Below are 18,371 nucleotides of genomic sequence, written 5' to 3'. Positions count from 1 at the left end.
CATCTCTCTGATGGTGTGAAACCATGGGTGGAAGCCACGAGAGTCCAGATGAGAGATGATAAGGTTTACACTGAAGTAATGACTGTAATGATGAAGAGGAGATGGGCTCCGGGAATATTCTAGAAATGTGGTCAAGACGAGGAATAAGCTCTGACCGCCATCTTCTCTGCTTTCAAATTAGCCCTGGAAGGAGCAGAGAGAAGCAAGACAAACCTAGAGGCTGTCTAGACTATTCCGGGGAGAGGACTGCATGCCGGGTCCAGAGGCCAGTGGAGGGCCTGTTAGAAAGTTCTACTCTCACGTCTCCCCGTACCACACAGAGATAGTCACTGCACGTCCTCTGACAACTCCCGGCAGTGCTGAGAAAGCGATGGAACAGGTCAGATGGGAGCAGCACCCAGCAAAGCATTCAACGGTGCACTACCGCCCAGGTCAATGGGAGAACGGACACTCAGCACAGAGCTGTGCTCTGAGGGTGGAAATGGGAAGTCACTGGGCACCGTGGAGAACAGATATCTGAGGCCGGTAAACACAAACATCTGGGGCTAGAGAGATGGCTCAGAGGTTAAGAGCACTGACTACTCTTCCAGAGGTCCTGAGTTCAATTCCCAGCAACCACATGGCAGCTCACAACCATCTATAATGAGTTCTGGTGCCTTCTTCTGGCATGCAGATAGAACACTGTATACATAATAAATAAATAAATAAATCTTTTTAAAAAATCTGACAATGTCTGCAGACATTTTTGATCGTCATATCAAAATGGGTGTATGTTGAGGGGTGAGGGTGTTGTGCTGGCGTCTGTTGGGCAGAGGATGCACAGCTGCCCCCAATGAGGAATTATCCAATTCAAAGTGTGCTATAATAAAGTATATAACAGTGGACACAACTTGACATTACTCCTAACTCCTAAGTCTAGAGGAAGCAGATAGTAATTAATTGCACAATAGAATTGGGCTGGGAGAATTTACGGAGACTGGTAGGATAAAGGATTACCCAGGCCCGCACAGCACAAAGCATATAAATGCTCTCATTTCATATAATTTCCTTAAATGATGCCATATAACAATATCCTTCATGGAACTAGAGAGATGAATCAGCAATTAAAAGCATTGGCTGCTCTTCCAGAAGACATGGGTTCAGTCCCTAGCATCCATATTGGAGTTACAGTCACAACTGTAACTCCAATTCAAGGTGATCCAATGCCCTCATCTGATCTCCTTAGGCACCAAACAGGCATGTGGTGTGCAGACATACATCTAGACAAAAAAAAAACAAAACAAAAAAAACCATAAACTGATATTCCTATAGACTGGTGAATGGTCAAGAAGTGCTCCACTCCTGTAGACTGATGGATGGTGTCAAGGAGTGCTCCACTCCTGGAGACTGATGGATGGGGACAAGGAGTGCTCCACTCCTGGAGACTGATGGATGGGGACAAGGGGTGCTCCACTCCTGTAGACTGATGGATGGGGACAAGGAGTGCTCCACTCCTGGAGACTGATGGATGGGGACAAGGAGTGCTCCACTCCTGGAGACTGATGGATGGGGACAAGGAGTGCTCCACTCCTGGAGACTGATGGATGGGGACAAGGGGTGCTCCACTCCTGGAGACTGATGGATGGGGACAAGGAGTCTTCCACTCCTGGAGACTGATGGATGGGGACAAGGAGTCTTCCACTCCTGGAGACTGATGGATGGGGACAAGGAGTCTTCCACTCCTGGAGACTGATGGATGGGGACAAGGAATGCTCCTGTGCATTGACCGAACCAAGGAATACACTTGTAGACTGCTGGCCTACTACTGCTCACCCTCCTCCAGTCCATGCCCTCTCCACACTAAGTTCCTAGCAGTCCTTTAAGTGAAACACTCTCTAGCCCTTCCAACCTGGCTACCTCTCTCACTTGGTAGGAACAAAACTTGAAATTTCTCAGCTGGTCCTCCCCCTGGCAGGCCTGCTCTCTGCCCTCCTTTGGGCCAACCCTGAACTTTGGAAGGCGGCTCTATTCACTACCGTAGCCCAACACCATCAGCGAACTTTGGACTTACTCCTCTGGCACTTACCATGATTCCTTTACTATAATTTGATTATGAGCCCTCTTGAAAACAGAAACTAAATTGTATTTACCCTCCACTCACAAAGATTAGTTTAGGGCCTAGGACACTACAGACACCTAAGGTGTATTGAATGAAAACAACAAACCTGACCAACATTGTGTTACAATAAAATACAATAAAAAGCTATGCCTCAACAGCTTATCCTTTATTTGTTAAGGAAAGATAAGCACATGAAGTAATAAAGTTTTCTGCTAGAGATAGAAAGTTGACAATCATAAGGAATTCTGCATTTTGAAATATATGAATAAATTAAGGTCTGTGTATCAGAATGTAAACTATCCGATAGTTTACAAATAATAAGTGTCCTCTGGCACTTCTGGAAATCCATGGCTTTTTGTTACAGTATATTATTTGACTAGAGAACAATAAACAACAAAAGTCAGGTTCAAGGCCCATCAATGGTGGCACACGCCTTTAATCCCAGCACTCAGGCAGAGGCAGGCATATCTCTGAGTTCAAGGCCAGCCTGGTCTACAGAGTGAATTCCAGGACAGCCAGGGCTACACAGAGAAACCCTGTCTCCAAAAAACAAAACAAAACAAAAAAAGGTCAGGTTCAAGGGCAGAACCTATTGGGGAACATTCCATGTCTGTTACTGTGAACGCTTCAGACAGTAAGTGCTCACTGAACTTGTGGGATGAGTACTCAAGTGATCCTATACTTCTTTCCCCTCTCTTCTGTCTTTGAGACAAGGTATCACTACAGTTGGCCTTGAACTCCCAGAATGCCTTTGAACATTCCATCCCACTTTCTGAGTGCTTGAGATTACAGTCAGGCACCACCATAATCACTCTAGTCATCTAGTATTCAAAAATCACACATACACACACACACACACACACACACACACACACACACAAAATGTCCATACCCTAAGGGAGTTGGGGTCACCTAGAATATACACTTCAGATAAAGAAGGCAATCTGTTCCACGCCCTTAACTTTTCCCTGTACTTAGTACCCACATGTCAAAAGTGGTATTCTTGGTGAAAGGCGCAGAAAAGGAGAAACAAAAGAAAACAAAACAAAAAACCTCTATGAAACTATAAGCTATCTCTCTGTGTCCCGTCTTTTCTCCATACCCCATGGTACCCTGGACAAGAAGGTTAGGAGTTCAAGGCCAGCTTCAGACAACATAACAACCTGAAAGTCAGTACGGCCTACTTAAGACACTGAAAAACAGTGCCGGTCAGAACGAACATCACCACAGGGAGGCAGTCAGAGTGTGGTGTAATGAAAAGGATGCCTCGTGAACTTTGTCATAGAAACCAGACACACACACACACCTGTAGTTCCAGTAGCACTCAGGAGGCTCAGGCAAGAGGATCATTTAACCCCAAGAGTCAGTGACCAGCTCAGGACAACCGAGAGACACTGTATGGAAAAAGGGTGTGAGGAAGCGAAAGCCAGAATAAGAGCAACTATGGTTACGGACTCTAGAAGCGTACTGTTGGGCTTCATTTCCTTTCCTGGCATGCAATTTTGGATCAGGAAAAGAAATGGTTCATGAGCAAAGAAAAGTAGGAAGAAAAGAACTTTATCATCTCTCAGCTATTCATTCACTCATGCATGCATTCATTCATTCATTCACTCATTCATTCTTGTGCTAAGGGTCGTGCAGAATGCACAAGTGAAAAGGAACAATGTCTGCTGTTAAACAGGCCCATCCACCAGGAGGGTGAAATACCCACAAACCACCATCACACAAGAAAGTAAAGGTCCCCCAGGGAGGGGCAAAATAAACCTCACGGAGAGATGGAAGAAATCCCAAGAGGCTATTAGACTCTTCTGATTATAAAACATACTATCTGAAAACACCCTATGAAGAGAAAAATCACATTTGCAAGTACCTCTGGCTGAGCTGATACCTGCTAGATTATCTACCCCAGCCTTGGGGTCACTGGCACCTTCCCAATTACCACATGTTCCCATTACCGGGGACTGGAGAGAGCTCACGGTGGCAACTAATCCGTGCAGGACACTGTAATGGACCAGGCTCTCTCTTCCCACTGCTGGGTGGTCAACCAAGGAATCCTCTCACAGCCCCGCAGGGTAAGCAGGTTGGGGGAAGGGTAGTGGAGAAGACTCTTAGTAATTTTTTCTTGTATTATCTGTTTATTTATTTAGTGTGTCCGTGTATGTGGACATGGGTGGACATGCATGCCACCGGACATGTATGAAGACCAGAGGACAGTGTTGGAGAATTGTTTCTCCTTCCGTCGTGTATATTCTGGGAATTGAACTCAGATAATCAGGCTTGGTGCCAGGAGCCTTTAACCACTGAGACATACTACTGCCTTCCTACCTACCCTCACCCCCCACGTTTTTTTTTTTTTTTTTTTTTTTTTTTTTTTTTTTTTTTGCTGTTGTTGAGAACTGAACCCAGGGTCTGACCCATGCTGAACATGAACTCTCACACTGTGCTGCAGTACCCCAACGATCCTCAAATAGCACACAAGAATTGAGTGACTTGTCCAAGCAAAGCCAGCTCACTAAGCTTTGAATTCAAAGTCTGAGCCCTTAGTGCAATCACTGTAACGTCTCCCCGCTAAGAAATCACTGCTAAAATATCAGGACATTACACAGTTGTAAGAGGATGGTCGATCTGGGGCCAGTTGACCCCTTTGAACACGCGTATCTATTTAAAACTATGCTTATTTATGACCAAAGAAAAAAATGCATGTATACACATTTATCGACCAGCTCTGAAAGTGAGATGCCTTTTCAAGGGCGTAGCTTTCAAAATCTTTCCTGAAATTCATTGCCCAGGGTGGATAGTGGCATATGCCTGTAGCCCTGGCACTCTCATAATCCCCAGGTGAATTGTTTAGCCTTGTGTTTCCCTACCTAAAAAGTGGGTCTAACAATAGCGCCATATCCTAAAGAGAAGGAGATGCGGGCTGTTGTCCACATAAATGGCTAAGCCCAGTGCCTGGCGCGGAGTGAAGGCTCGGTAAATGGATTTCATTATTTGGATGTTAGCCTCTATGTGTCTCCAGAACGCAAGTCGTCCAGTGACCACAGAAAGCTTTCCCCAGAGTCGCTGCCAACTCTTTAAGAACATCTCTACCTACGGCCCAACAGAGCACAGTGACATCAGCCACCTGCTTCCCCGGACCTTAGCTCCAGAGGTGGCCATGTCACCTCGCTCAGGCCCCAAAACAGGGCAGACGCAGTCTCCGGTTCGCAACAGCACAAAACTTAACCCAGCTTTCTCACTTGAGTGAACTCCAGTTGGAGGCACCATCAGGCCGGGTGGGAAAGGATCCCGAGCTGAAAGAATGCGGGCGCCGCGCCAGGAAAGGCAGCACTTCCACCTGCCAAGCGCCAGGGTGGGCAGCCCTTCTCCACGGCGTCCCCGAGGACTCCCACCCTGTGGCGGGGGTCCTCGGGGACCGATCTCACCATGCCAGCTGGATGAATTCCCTGCACATCCTCTGAAAAGCATCGCCACGGCTTCTAAGGGTGTGTGTATGGGAGCATCCAGGTGAAACGCGACCTCCCGGGTGCGCGTGGGGAGTGCGCGGAGCCAAAGTCGGGGCGCCGCCGCTTCCGCAGACACGTGTGCGCGGGTCCTGCCTGGGTCCCCGCCACCCGGGCCCGCCCGGCGCTGCACTCACCAGGTGAAGAGTTTGCCTCGGATCCTGCCCAGCAGGCTGCCGATCGAGCCCACGGTGCCCAACGCCTGGGGCTCCGCGACCCCTTCGCTCGCCGGCGACTCGGCCTCCATGGGGTCCCTGTGAGCCTCGCGTGCCCGGAACCCCGCGAAGTGCCCCGGCCCGGAAGACAGGAGGCGGCGCCTGGGAGCACGGCGAGGACTCAGCCCGCGCCTTGCCTTGCTCTCCTGCTGTACTGGCTCGCCTGCTCGCTCGCGTCCCGGCGCTCCTCCGCCCGGCTCGTGCGACAAATCATTAACTGTCAAGCCCTGAGGGCCAGACAATGCTTTTGCAGATCATCACCTGGCACCTCAGGGAAGCTAGGAAGCTGGGGGAGAAAGGGCAGGTTTGTTTCCTCAGCTAGCGTCAGTGCTGGGTAGGACACAATGTAAATTTAAGGAATTAGGAGGTTGGGCTTCTTTTTTTTTTTCCGGGGTGGGTGGAGTTGATTTGATTCGTTTGTTTGACCTAAAGTCTCACTCTGTAGCCCAGATTATCCTGGATCTCACTATGTAGCCGAGGCTAACCTCGAACTCGCAGCACTCTCCCTGCCTTAGCTTCCAGAGGGTTGGGATTTACAGGCCGGCGCTACCATGCCAGGCGCAGGTCAGGATTTTATAGTTCCTTGTTTGAAATCAGCAAACGAGGTGATCTGTTGTTAAGAGGTTATCTTGGCTGGTTCCCAGAATGTCCTACAGGACGCGGAAAGTTGGTGCCAGCCTGAACTTTGCTAACTGGAAGGACTCACTGACCCCGCCCCTGTGTCCAGGTCTCCCTCCCTCTCCCTGAAAGAACTGAAGAAAATTACAGTTTCTTTTCCTCTCAAAAGAAAGATCTAGGAAGTGTGTCTTTGGGGCACGGGGTGAGGCAAGTCTGTCTCATGGGTGTGTTGGGTTGCCTTGTCACACTCAGCGCTATCCTGGCCTCGACCCGGGCCACGCCTTCGGATGCTTGGATGGACCCAGAAGGGACAAGAGGGATTAAAAAGTGGACTGGGAAATTTCCTGGTTCTTGCTGACAGAAGTCTGTAGTGTTGATTAAACGCCTTTTCCCGAAAGAGACCAGGTGTTGAGACCGATCCCCACCTCCTCAGCCCCACCCTAACCTCCTTCGTTTCGTGGATAAAGGAACACAGTAAACAGTGGATTCTAGAAGTCTGTGGATGCAAAAGAGCAGGCTGTTCCGTAGGGCACACTATGAAGAACCAGGTTTTAAACCAGCTGGTACCTCAGGCCTTCAATCGCAGCTCCTAGGACCTAGGAGGTTGACATGCGAGCATCACCTTGAGCTGGAGGCTAGCCTAGAATAGTGTAGTTCTAGCCAGCCTGAGCTAAAGTGAGACCCCCTGCCTCAAAAAAAAAAGAGGTGGGGCTGAGGGGTGTGGCTCAGCCGGTAAAGGTGGCTGAAGCCAAGTCTGAGTTCGATTCCTGGAACCCACCTGGTGGATGGAGAGAATAGACTTTGGCAAGTTGAACTCAACATCCCGACAATAGCACGTACGAACACACAATCAAATCAGTGTAAAAAATTTTACATAAAAAAAGGGAATAGGTTTTGAAAACTGTAGCTAAAAGTCTCAGCTTTACCAGCTACAAGCGCTGCAAAGTTTAAATATGATTATTTTGTTTGTTTTGCCTTTTTGAGACAAAAATCTCACTCCATAGACCAAGGTGGTCTGGAACTCAACTGTGTAGCCCAGGCTGGCCTCCAATATAGGGCAGTCCTCCCAAGAGCTGTTGCATGAACCACCACACCTAGTTGAAATGATTGTTGAAATTTTTTTTCTAATTTTATTTATTTTGGGTTTTCTGTTTGCTTGTTTTATTTTGATACAGGGTCTCTCTAAATAGTCCTGGCTGTCCTGGAACTCACTGTGTAGACTAGGTTAGCTTCAAACCCACAGAAATCCACCTGCTTCTGCCTCCCAAGTGCTTGGATTATAAGCATTGGCCAACACACCCAGCTGTTTTTTCTAACTTTAAAAGGTCTTAATCAAAATTTCTTTACAAACACTTGGAAAAAATAGTCTGGACCAGATGGATAAGGATAAGTTGAGACTGAATGAAATTATTTTTACAACTGTTAAAATAAATATCATTATAAAATATGTGTTGAAGTAAGGATTAATGATAGAATGCTTACTAGGCATCCTTAAGACTCTAGGTTCATCTCCAGATACCAAGATAAAGTTACATAGATAGATAGATAGACAGACAGATAGGCAGACATTTTGTTTATTTATTTACTTAGATGAACAGATGTATTGTGTATGTTTAGACATATAGTTGAAGATAGGAAGAAAACTTCAAAGCCAGACGACCAAAGAAGAAAAGAAGACTGACTGAGTGCTAAAAAACAACTTGATGAAGCCTTCTGAGAACATCAGAAGCATGTGTAGGGGCTTGGGATGTGGTTCAGCTGGTAGAGAGGGTCTGGGTTCAGTCACCGGTACTGAGGAAAACCAAGAGTGGTGGCATGTAATCCTGTAATCCCAGCACTTGGGAGGTAGAGGCAGAATGATAAAAAATTCAAGGTCATCCTCAACTACATAGTGAGTTCAGAGCCAGTCTAGGATCCAAGAGACCCTGTCTTTCAGGGGGAGGAGAGGACTGACTAATGAACAACAGCCCATTAAACTCTACATATTGACAATGTGGGATTTTTGGACATTGTGGCCTAGGCCTTTAATCTTAGCACTTGGGAGGCAGAGGCAGGTGAATATCTCTGAGTCGATGCTAGCTGGTCTACGTAAGTTCTAGGACAGCCAGAGAGCTACACAGAGAAACTCTGAAAGAAAGAAAGAAAAAAACCTACAGTGTGGAATTTCCCTTGATCCCTGCCCTCATCTATGTTCTTGTAAATGACAGTACAAAGAAACCCCTTCCCCATATGATTGTTATTTTGTCTTTTTTTTTTCAGAGCTGAGGACCGAACCCATATGATTGTATAAGACCCACAAATGACCTTTCAGATTCCTATTCTTACCACAATGACAGACTGAACCACCTATGCCCACTGATTAACCAGAGCAAAATACTTGTTAATCAAATTTTAATTATTTGATGGGGTTGTTTTTGTTTTGTTTGTTTGGTTGGATGGTTTGGTTTTTTGAGACCAGGTTTCTCTGTGTAGCCCTGGCTATCCTGGAACTCTCTCTGCAGACCAGACTGGCCTCGAACTCACAGAGATCTGACCGCCTCTGCCTCCCAAGTGCTGGATTTAAAGGCATGAGCCACCTCCGCCTGACTGTTGCTGTTTTTAGTTTATTTAGAAACAGAGTATCCCTATGTCACGGAGGCTGGCCTAGGAATCATGATCCTCCTGCCTCATCCTCCCAAGGGCTGTAATTATACAATTATCACCACACCTAGCTTTACCCCAAGTTGAATTTTGTCTTCTAGCCCCAGGCCTTTGAACTTTCACCGTCTCTGAGGCTGCTTGTCAGCCTTCCAGAAGAGCCTCTCCTAAGAATAGGCCACTTGAGGGAGCTGCCCTTCCCAGCCAGCTCCCTCAAGTCTCAGGATTGCATCTCCCAAGTAACTCTTGTAATGATTCCAGATATTAGACTGCTCCGTTTCATACGTGATGATTACAGAGGAAGATATGGCCTGTATCAGTACACATAACCTTAAAATAAGGCCAGCAAGGGATCTCTTAGTAGTAAAGCAGGTACTTCAAATGAGCTAACTGTGCCTGGGACTTCTAGATTCGATCTGCAGCACCAATGCTTGCTCTAAAAAAAGGTGTTGGGGAGTAAGTAGTAACCAGAGGAAATTTTTTTTTTAATTTAAAGAAAAGAAAAATTACCCCCCAAAAAATCAAACAGTGCACACACATACACTTGAAAGACAGAGACAGACAGAGAGAGAGAGAGAGAGAGAGAGAGAGAGAGAGAGAGAGAGAGAATATGAATTAATAAAGCTGGACATGGTAGCTTAGGTCTGTAATCCCAGAACGTGGCTGACAAGGGCAGAGGAGCAAAGTTCAAGACATCCTAACTACATAGGAAGTTTGAGGTCAGCCTGAACTCCATGAAATGTGTTGCAAACAAACAAAAAGTAAGATGGGCTTGGTGGTTCAGGCCTTTAATCCCAGGATTTAAGAGACCAAGGCAGAATCCCAGAGGTGGTGGTGCACACCTTTTGTTTTGTTTTGTTTTGTTTTGTTTTCGAGACAGGGTTTCTCTGTGTAGCTTTGCGCCTTTCCTGGAACTCACTTGGTAGTCCAGCTGGCCTCGAACTCACAGAGATCCGCCTGGCTCTGCCTCCCGAGTGCTGGGATTAAAGGCGTGGGCCACCACCGCCCGGCTTGGTGGTGCACACCTTTAAACCCTGCACTTGGAAGGCAGAGGCAGGTGCATCTCTGAATTCAAGGCCAGCCTGATCTACAGACAGGATCAAGTTCCAGGACAGTCACATTACACAGAGAAACCCTGTCTTAAAAAACAAACAAAAAAAAAAAATCCCAAGATTTTGGGCTGGAGAGATGACTTTGGTGGTTGAAAGTTCAGGTCTTTCCGGAGGACCTGAGTTCAATTTCCAGCACAAGTCAGCTTATAACCATCTGACTGCAGTCTTAGGAGACCCAAGGCCGCCAGCTACTCACATAGCACACAGGCACACATGCAGACAAAACACCCATACATATAAAATAAATAACAAGGTCTATGAAAAAGAAGTTCAAATGTGTCAGACTGGATGATGCTCCCCCTCCAAATATGGACTGGATCTGTAGAACCTACAGTGGTTGTCTTACATAGCAAAGGGGACTTGGTAGCGCTGATAAAGGTCCACATCTTGAGATGGGGAAGTGATCCTGGGTTATCTAGTGGGCCATAAGGGAAGTGTCCTCACAGAGGGAAATGGGAGCGGGATTTTCACCAGAAGAACGTACATAAGGGGACTGGGAGGGGTACATTTTAAAGATGGAGGAAAGTATGTGTTCAAGTACGTACAGATAGCTGCTACGAGCTCAGAGCCTCCAGAAGAAACAGCCTTGTTGACAACTTTAGGCTTGATTGTAACAAGGTAAAGCTGATCTTGACCCTCTGGCCTCCAGAAAATCAAAGGAATAAATAAATCGGCCCTACTTGAAGCCACAAATTGATGACAACCTGTGACAGCAGCCAGGGAGGGATAGGGCTGCTTTGTAAGAGTCAGGATCTGCCGTCAAGTGAAACGAGTGACCTGCAGGAACCTGTGCAGCATGATCCCATTAACGAAAGCCAGCAGCCAAGTAACTACGCGTCTTTGTATCTACAATGCACTATACACGTACTTACACTGGCTTCTGTTCCCCTGACGCGGAGAGTAAGGCAGCTGGGTGTGCTGGTGAATCTTTGTAGCTTCAACACTTGGATGACTAGGGCAGGAGGTTGCCTCTCACCAGGAGGAGCTGGGGTCCAGCCTGTGCACCATAGTGAGCCTCCAGCTCAAAAGGAAAGCAAACAAAAAAACAACAAAAAAGCAAACAAAACCCAAACCTGAAGCCACCCAGGGCAGAGCAAGCCTGTAATCCCAGCACTCGGGACATAAGAAGGTAGAGTGTAAGCATAGTCCAGCCTACTAGTGAGTTCCAGGCCAGCAAGAGCTACATAGATAGAGCCTGTCGAGAAGGAAGGCAAGGACTAAAGAGGAAGAGCATGGGCCAGGCCATTGAGAATGGTTAAATCAGGGGCTCAGTCAGGAGCGGGGAAGGTGAACAGAAGAGAGATTGCCCTATCTGTCTTCAACTTACGTTCTTCTGGGCATATTACTCATTTTGAAACTTGAAAACATTCAGTCAAAGCATTTTTCAGTTGGTCGGATGTTAGGTTCAACAATCTCACTCCCCAGGGAAAATGAGGCCAGGAAATCCAGCCAACCAGTACATGTGACTGTCAAGTTACACCGTGTGCATTCTCCACGCAGAGTCCTCCCCAGAAAGTAGCACTTCCCAGCCTGCTCCACGATGAGCTCATCCCTGAGTATTATTGATCAGCCTGCATTATTTTGGTATCGGGATTAAAATATATTGAGTTGATCTGTGGGCACCAATCCATAAGTTTTTGTCCAAGGAAATTTACTGGAGGGAAAAATAATGGTTGGTTTTTTTTTTTTTTTCATATAGTAACCTCACAACAACCACAAAAAACTACCACTTACTAAACACCTTCCATGTACCTAATATTATCTATTGTCTGTATCAAATCAGCCCAAATGCCTGTGGTTTCATCCTTTTATTATGTCTTGTGGTTTCTGTGGCCCAGGATTTGGGGAAGGTATGGGCTGGAGCTGTCTCTGGCCTTCACAGCCAGAAGGTAGTCGGAGCAGAAGGAGGAGGAGATAGGAAAGATCATCTAGTACCTAAACCACAACTCTCCCATCTGCCTAGTTTAGGGGCTCTCTGTGTCACCTCTCTGGGGATTAATTTGGACCTCCTCGCAGCCTGGTGACTTCAAGGCCTTTGGTCTGCTCACCTGGCAGCGGTCCTCCTCAGCCCCAGGCAAGTGCCAGGGAAGCCAATGCACACGGTCAACTCCCCCTAACAAAAGACGGCCAGAAAGTCCTTTTTCCAAATCAGAATGTTCATTGTTGTTGAGGCGCTGGGAACTGAGCCAGGACCTCAAGCAGCATTCTTCCACTAAGATACATGCCCACCCCTCTTTACTTTGGCTTTTGCGACAGGGTCTCACGAAGTAGCCAAGGCTGGCCTTTGTTGTACAGCAGTTTCCACCCAATTGAAGAATTCTCTCCAGGTGGGAAAAGGAACTTGGAATGTAAACACAATGTCACGTGTCTGGGAAAGGGGGATTTTGAAAGATTCTTTCTTGAAGGTTCATCCCAGGGTTTGTAAAATGTGTAAACACTGCTAGGGAAGGAGACTCACCAACTAAGCTTTCCAAGGATCTCCTGGACCTTTTGAGGAAGCCAGATGTTTTGCAGAGGGCTCTGTCTGAGTCTTCACTGGTATTAGCTGGTATTAGCTGGGCTTTTCAACTGCTTTTGATTTACCTCTGTTCCTGTAAGTAACCCCTGGGAAAGAGCTGTGTCTGCAAAAGCTCGTTGACTGATAGGTAGGACATCAGTGATGTGGAGAGGTTGGAATGTTGCAGCTCCATAGCCTAATTATGATTTATCTTGGGCTAGCTTTAGCCTCCTAAGTAGTCATTTCTTGCCCACCCTCGTGTCAGATCTAACATACATCCTGTGAACAACAGATAAAAAATCCTCTGGAATGTATGGACAGACTGTGAATAATAAAATTGCCACCATATTGGTACACTGTTCAGGGAGACCTAAGTCTGTGTTCCCAGGACATTGGTCACTCATATTTGGATCCAGAATAAACGATCTTTTTTAGTCCTTTGGGGTGAGATCTGTTTCTTTCATCATCAGTTCTTGGTGCCCAATGTGGGGCCCAGGAACAAGTCACTTTTCACCGAAGGGATCAACTAGATTGGCACCAGGGATCAGGATGGGGCTACTTTGTTGCCTACCATCTGGCACCGCTTCACCAGCACTTGGGAGGCAGAGGCCAGCAGAACTCTGTGAGTTCAAGGCCAGCCTGGCCTATATAGTGAGTACAGCCAGGGCGATGTAGGAGAGATCTTCTAAGAAAAGAAAGGACAAGAGAAAAGAAAAGAAAGGAAAAAAGAAAAGAAAAAGAAAAAAGAAGAAAAGGAAAGAAAAGAAAAAAAGAAAGAAAAAGAAAAAGCCAGTGAGTTTTTTTCTTGGAGCGCAGACCTTCTTGATTTAGTCTGACCTGAGGTTTTTAGGCTATGTGTTCGGATACTTTGTTTATTTCTTGGCTTTCAAGGCCTTTGTTTCAAAGTACCCAGTTGTGTTTGCTTCCGAAGTATTTTGGTTTCTGATTGGTTTGTTTCCAGCTTTGTTTTCTTTTAGCTCTTTGAGGGTGTTTTGGTTTCTGTTCTGGTTTGTCTTGATTTTGCTTGCCTTGGGGACCTTCGGTTTATAATGTAGTTGGCCTTTGTTTCGTGATACTTCTTCAGTACCCAGTTCTACGGTTCTCTGTGGCTCCTCCTGCATATTGCAACTTTGCTACTACTCCCCCCCCCCCCGCCCCCCAAGACAGGGTTTCTCTGTGTATCCCAGCTCACTCTGTAACCCAGGCTCACCTAGAACTCACAGAGATCCGCCTGCCTCTGTCTCCCTAGCGCTGGGATTAAAGGAGTGTGCCACCACTGCCCAGTACAATCTTGCTACTTTTAAGAATTTCCTGAGTGGGGCTGGAGAGATGACTCAGTGGTTAAGAGCACTTGTAGCTCTTGAAGAGGACCCAGGTGTAGTTCCCAGCCCCTACGTGGAGGTTCCCAGCCATCTGTAAATCTTCTGAACTCTGCAGGCACAAGGCACATCTGTGGTGCACAGACATACAAGCAAAACATTCATACACATAAATTAAAAATAAACAAATCTTTAAAAAATGATTTTTGAGTGCCTGATCATTTAAAAAAAAAAAAATCTTCAGATAAGAGGCACTGTTCCCGCCAACCCAACAGGGAGGAAGTGTTCAGGAGAACTCCCCACAACATGCAATGATGTTGTCGGGAAACTCAACAAATATGCCCTGTTCCTGGGTCATTAGCTTGCCTGGAGAAGACACACATGAAGGTTTGATCACCCAGTGTCTTAAGAACCCTCACATTTCCATAAACACTCGGGATAACCCTGAGACCCAGTGGGAGAGGGAGGTCTTGGGGTGAAAGCTGAGAAAGCCCACCCCAAAAGCAGCATACAAACCTGATCCGAGACACAAGTGCCCTAGAGAGGCTTGCATCTTTTGAAGAGAAAGAAAAAGAGTAACCAGGCTTCCAAAAGGGAGGAATTGTTAGATGATAAGCCACCATCTGGTGCTCCAGGCAGCTTCATATATAATAATTATGGACATTCAACTTGCAAGTATTTGAAAAAATGGGGAGATCTAACCAAAGATAACTTAGCTTTACAGTTTCTTCAACATGGAACATTTGCTGTTCCAAAATTGATATATTTTTGTGCAGAAAACTGGCAATAAAACAAAAGTCATAAATGGGCAACATACTTTAATTGGAATTTAGAAGCATTTAAGAGAAGAGATGATAAAATTGATAGCTTACAGAAAATGAATAAAGGGACTCTGGCCAGCCCGAACATGGCAAACATGGCTCTGGCAGACCTTGCCCCTCCCCCATTCACTCTGCCTTGCTGAAATCCTTAGATGACATTCCTAAAGCTAGCCACCAAGGTCTGTTCCCTTATTTGACCACTTCCTCCTTCTGAGGCTGATTACCAAGGTCCAGCTATCAAAGTACTTAAGTCCAGCAATCAAAAGCCCCCTTTAGGCTGCCCTAATTAACACATCCAATTAAAATTAAACACATCCTAACACAGAGTTTCCCCTTTTACCTCTATAAACTGTCATTTGATTATGGACCAAGTCTCCTCTCTATCCAGAGGCAGTCTCAACCACACCCTCCAACCCCCACTCCCAGACAAAATGCTCCTGCCCCCTCCCTTCCTCCCTTCCCCTGCTCCCTGGTTCCTTCCCCCTTCTTCCTCTTCCTCTATCTTCCGACTTTGACTCTTATTTCCTGCCCTCTGTCCCTCTGGGGCAAATAAATCATCTTTGTGCTGAGAACTCGGTCTTGGGGTGTCTTGAGCCGATACCAGGCAGACAACGTAGGACAATGAATAAGAGGCTTTTAGATACTCTCAGAACTAAAGACAGATACTGAAGGACAGGAGGTTAACAAAAATGTCATAAATTGTGTTCACACTAAAGGTAGATGCTGAAGAACTTAACTCTTCTTGGCCCTCTGTTCCCACCGGTCCCCTCCTTCCCTTGCCTCCTCTCTCTGAAGAAATGCAGCTTCCTTCCCCTTTACCCTGTGCCCCAGGAGAACAAGATTCTCTACTAAAAGAAAAAATTCTTATGCCTCGTGGAGGGGAGGACCCATATACTGTTTATACTCCCTGAACAAAATGTGAGCTAAAGTCTTTGATTATGTGGTTCCCTGACCCATATTAGGGCCTTCTAGGTTTTGCTAAAGAATTTCAGATCACCCTATTGACATATGAACCTGAGTTTTCTGACCAATTGATTCAATTATTGGCTTCAGGAAGCAAGGAGAGGAACAGTTGCATTTGGCAGAATGGGAAAACTGCCTTAAGGACTTTAATTTTAAAAAGATGCTGATGATAAAAATGCCTTCTAGGAATTAGGGAGCGACTGCTGTGTGATACCTCAAAGTAAAATAAAATTAACATGGTGGGAAAACCATAGGGCACCGCATTCTCTTCTCTTCTCTCTCTCTCTCTCTCTCTCTCTCTCTCTCTCTCTCTCTCTCTCTCTCTCTCTCTCTCTCTCTCTCTCTCTCTCTCTCTCTCTCTCTCTCTCCCTCCCTCCCCCTCTCCCTCTTCCTCTCCCTCTCTCTTTCTCTCTCCCCCCTCCCCCCCTCCTCCCTCCTCCCTCCACCCCTCTCCTCTGCATAAGGATGTTTTGCCTGCATGCAGTGCCCTAATAGACCAGAAGAGGGCATCGGATCCCCTGGAACTGGAATTATAGAGGTGTGAGCCCCCACGTGGCTGCTGGGAATGAATTGAACATGGGTCCCCTGGAAGAGCAGCCAGTGCTCTTACTCAAGTCACCTCTCCAGCCTGGGACACGTTTTCCACTGGTGAATTGTGCCCCTGTTCACGGGTTAGGATGACTTTTTAGAAACACAAAAACGCTCATGTCTTCATCCCCTAACGGGGAGCCGTGATCGTAACCTTAGGTGGCAGTGGGAACCTCAAGCCCCCGCCGACACTGTCTCCAGGACACTTGTGAGAGTCAGAAGACCCCACCAGAGGAAAGTGACAAGCAGGGAAACTACAGGCACAGGACAACTGAGATCACCTGCTCCAAATGAGACGCCCACAGGCGAGAGCAGACCCTTGCCTGATGTAACCGACACCTTCTGAGGCAAGACGCTCCACCGGGAATCAAACCCATGGGAAAGTACCCAGGAAGGGGCGTATAACCCCGCACCGGTTCTTGCAGTAGCTCCATGTTGCCCATAAAGAAGCGAAAGGGAAGAAGATGCGGATTTGTGCAGTCAGCCCTCCGCACCAGGGGTGCCTAATCCCCACCCCTTGCTGAGTATAATCAGCATTTCAGTGCCCACCCCCACCCTTTAGCATTCCTGATACATCAAACAGCCAAGTTTTGTTCCATTCACTCAGGAGAAATGGCAATATACTTGGATTTCGATGCCACGGGGAGACACTGAAAGTCCCAGATATTTTCTTAAATTTGATTTACAAGATGTATGATTCTTTTCATGAGGCTACTTTAATCCAATATGTGGCTGGCCTACTATTGTGTTCTCTCTCGTATGGTCCTCTTATTACAGCAACCAGCTAAAAAGGGCCACGAAGTATCAAAAGACGAAATGCAACTTTGCAAGCAGGAAGTTGAATGTCTTTGTCATACAGCGATGTGCCAAGATTGCTCAAAAATCCTGACCATATTTCTACTGTAAGGAGTTTTCCTACCCCTAAAACAAACAAACAAGCAAACAAAAACAATTAAGAGGAGTTTTAGGACTAACTATTATTGAAACTGCATTCTAAACTACTCTTTAATTTCCAAGTCACTATATAAAAAACTTAAACAGGACCCACCAGACACCAGATGACTAGGCCTGGAGGAACAGTCAGCAATTAAGACCCAAAGACAGCTTTAAACCAGGCCCCCGCCCCAGGACAACCAAACTACAATCCTAGCCCTTCTTCGTCCTGTTCATTCATGAAAAGGGAAGGAATGCATTGGGCATGCTGACTCAGAAACTTGAGGAAAGACACGGACCCCTGCAGGAGTTCAGTCAGCCATTAGATCCAGTAGCCAGAGGACACCGCCCTACATGAGTGTCCTTTGCCTCTGCAGCTGGACTAGAAACAGCAGAAGTCACCTGAGGCTCCCCTCCCACCATGTATGCGCTTCATTCCTTAGAACTTTTGCTAATTCCCCATCACACCCAGCCCTACTCAGCCTTTCCCAGCCTGACTTCCTGTGAGAAACTTCTGCTTCTGTCTCCCGGTGTTTGCCTGCTGTGACTCTCTCAGTCCTGCTGTCTCACTCCCACATGAACTAGAAGAGGCTGAACGTGGCTGTACTGAAATAACCCATAGACCTCTTGCCTTTAGAAAAGATATATTGGAAACATCTATCAAAAGTGCGGAATTGGGGCTGGAGAGATGGCTCAGGGGTTAAGAACGCTGACTCTTCTTCCAGAGGACCCGAGTTCAATTCCCAGCACCCACATGGCAGCTCACACCTGTCTGTAACTCCAGTTTCAGGGGACCCCGACACCCGTGGCAAAAACACAAATGCACATAAAAATAAAACAAAATATATTTAAAAAAAAAAAGTGCGGAATTGATTTTATTTACTGACGGTTCTTATTCACCAGACAAACAAGGGCATTTTGGGGGCAAGATGTGCAGTTACCTCCCCTCTTGACGTAATTGAGAGTTGCTCGCTGGGATTAAATCTACTCAGATGGCTGAACTCACAGCCTCAGCCAGAGTGTGCCGGTTAGCAGAAAACACAAGAGCCAACATTTATACGGGCATT

At 46.6% G+C, this 18,371-nt stretch overlaps 1 protein-coding gene across 2 annotated transcripts in view; it reads right to left on the bottom strand.

The window, feature by feature from the left end:
• Positions 1 to 6,164, bottom strand: part of Slc35f2 (solute carrier family 35 member F2) — a 49,166-nt gene extending 43,002 nt beyond the window's left edge. The window contains exon 1 of one of the 2 annotated variants that reach the window (XM_052760491.1): positions 5,739 to 6,164. In XM_052760491.1, coding sequence (XP_052616451.1) covers positions 5,739 to 5,848 — 110 coding nt within the window. In that variant the 5' untranslated portion in view covers positions 5,849 to 6,164. Of the gene's footprint in view, positions 1 to 5,523; positions 5,694 to 5,738 lie in introns of those variants that run through there. The other variant, XM_052760498.1, reaches the window with a different exon arrangement.
• Between the last annotated feature and the right edge of the window lie 12,207 nt (positions 6,165 to 18,371).

Source organism: Peromyscus californicus, unplaced genomic scaffold (assembly GCF_007827085.1).
Source record: "Peromyscus californicus insignis strain IS unplaced genomic scaffold, ASM782708v3 Scaffold_11__1_contigs__length_118956290, whole genome shotgun sequence".
In the NCBI taxonomy this organism is placed as follows: Eukaryota; Metazoa; Chordata; class Mammalia; order Rodentia; family Cricetidae; genus Peromyscus; species Peromyscus californicus.
Note: the sequence above shows the minus strand (reverse complement) of the source record. Positions and strands in the feature narration are given on the sequence as shown.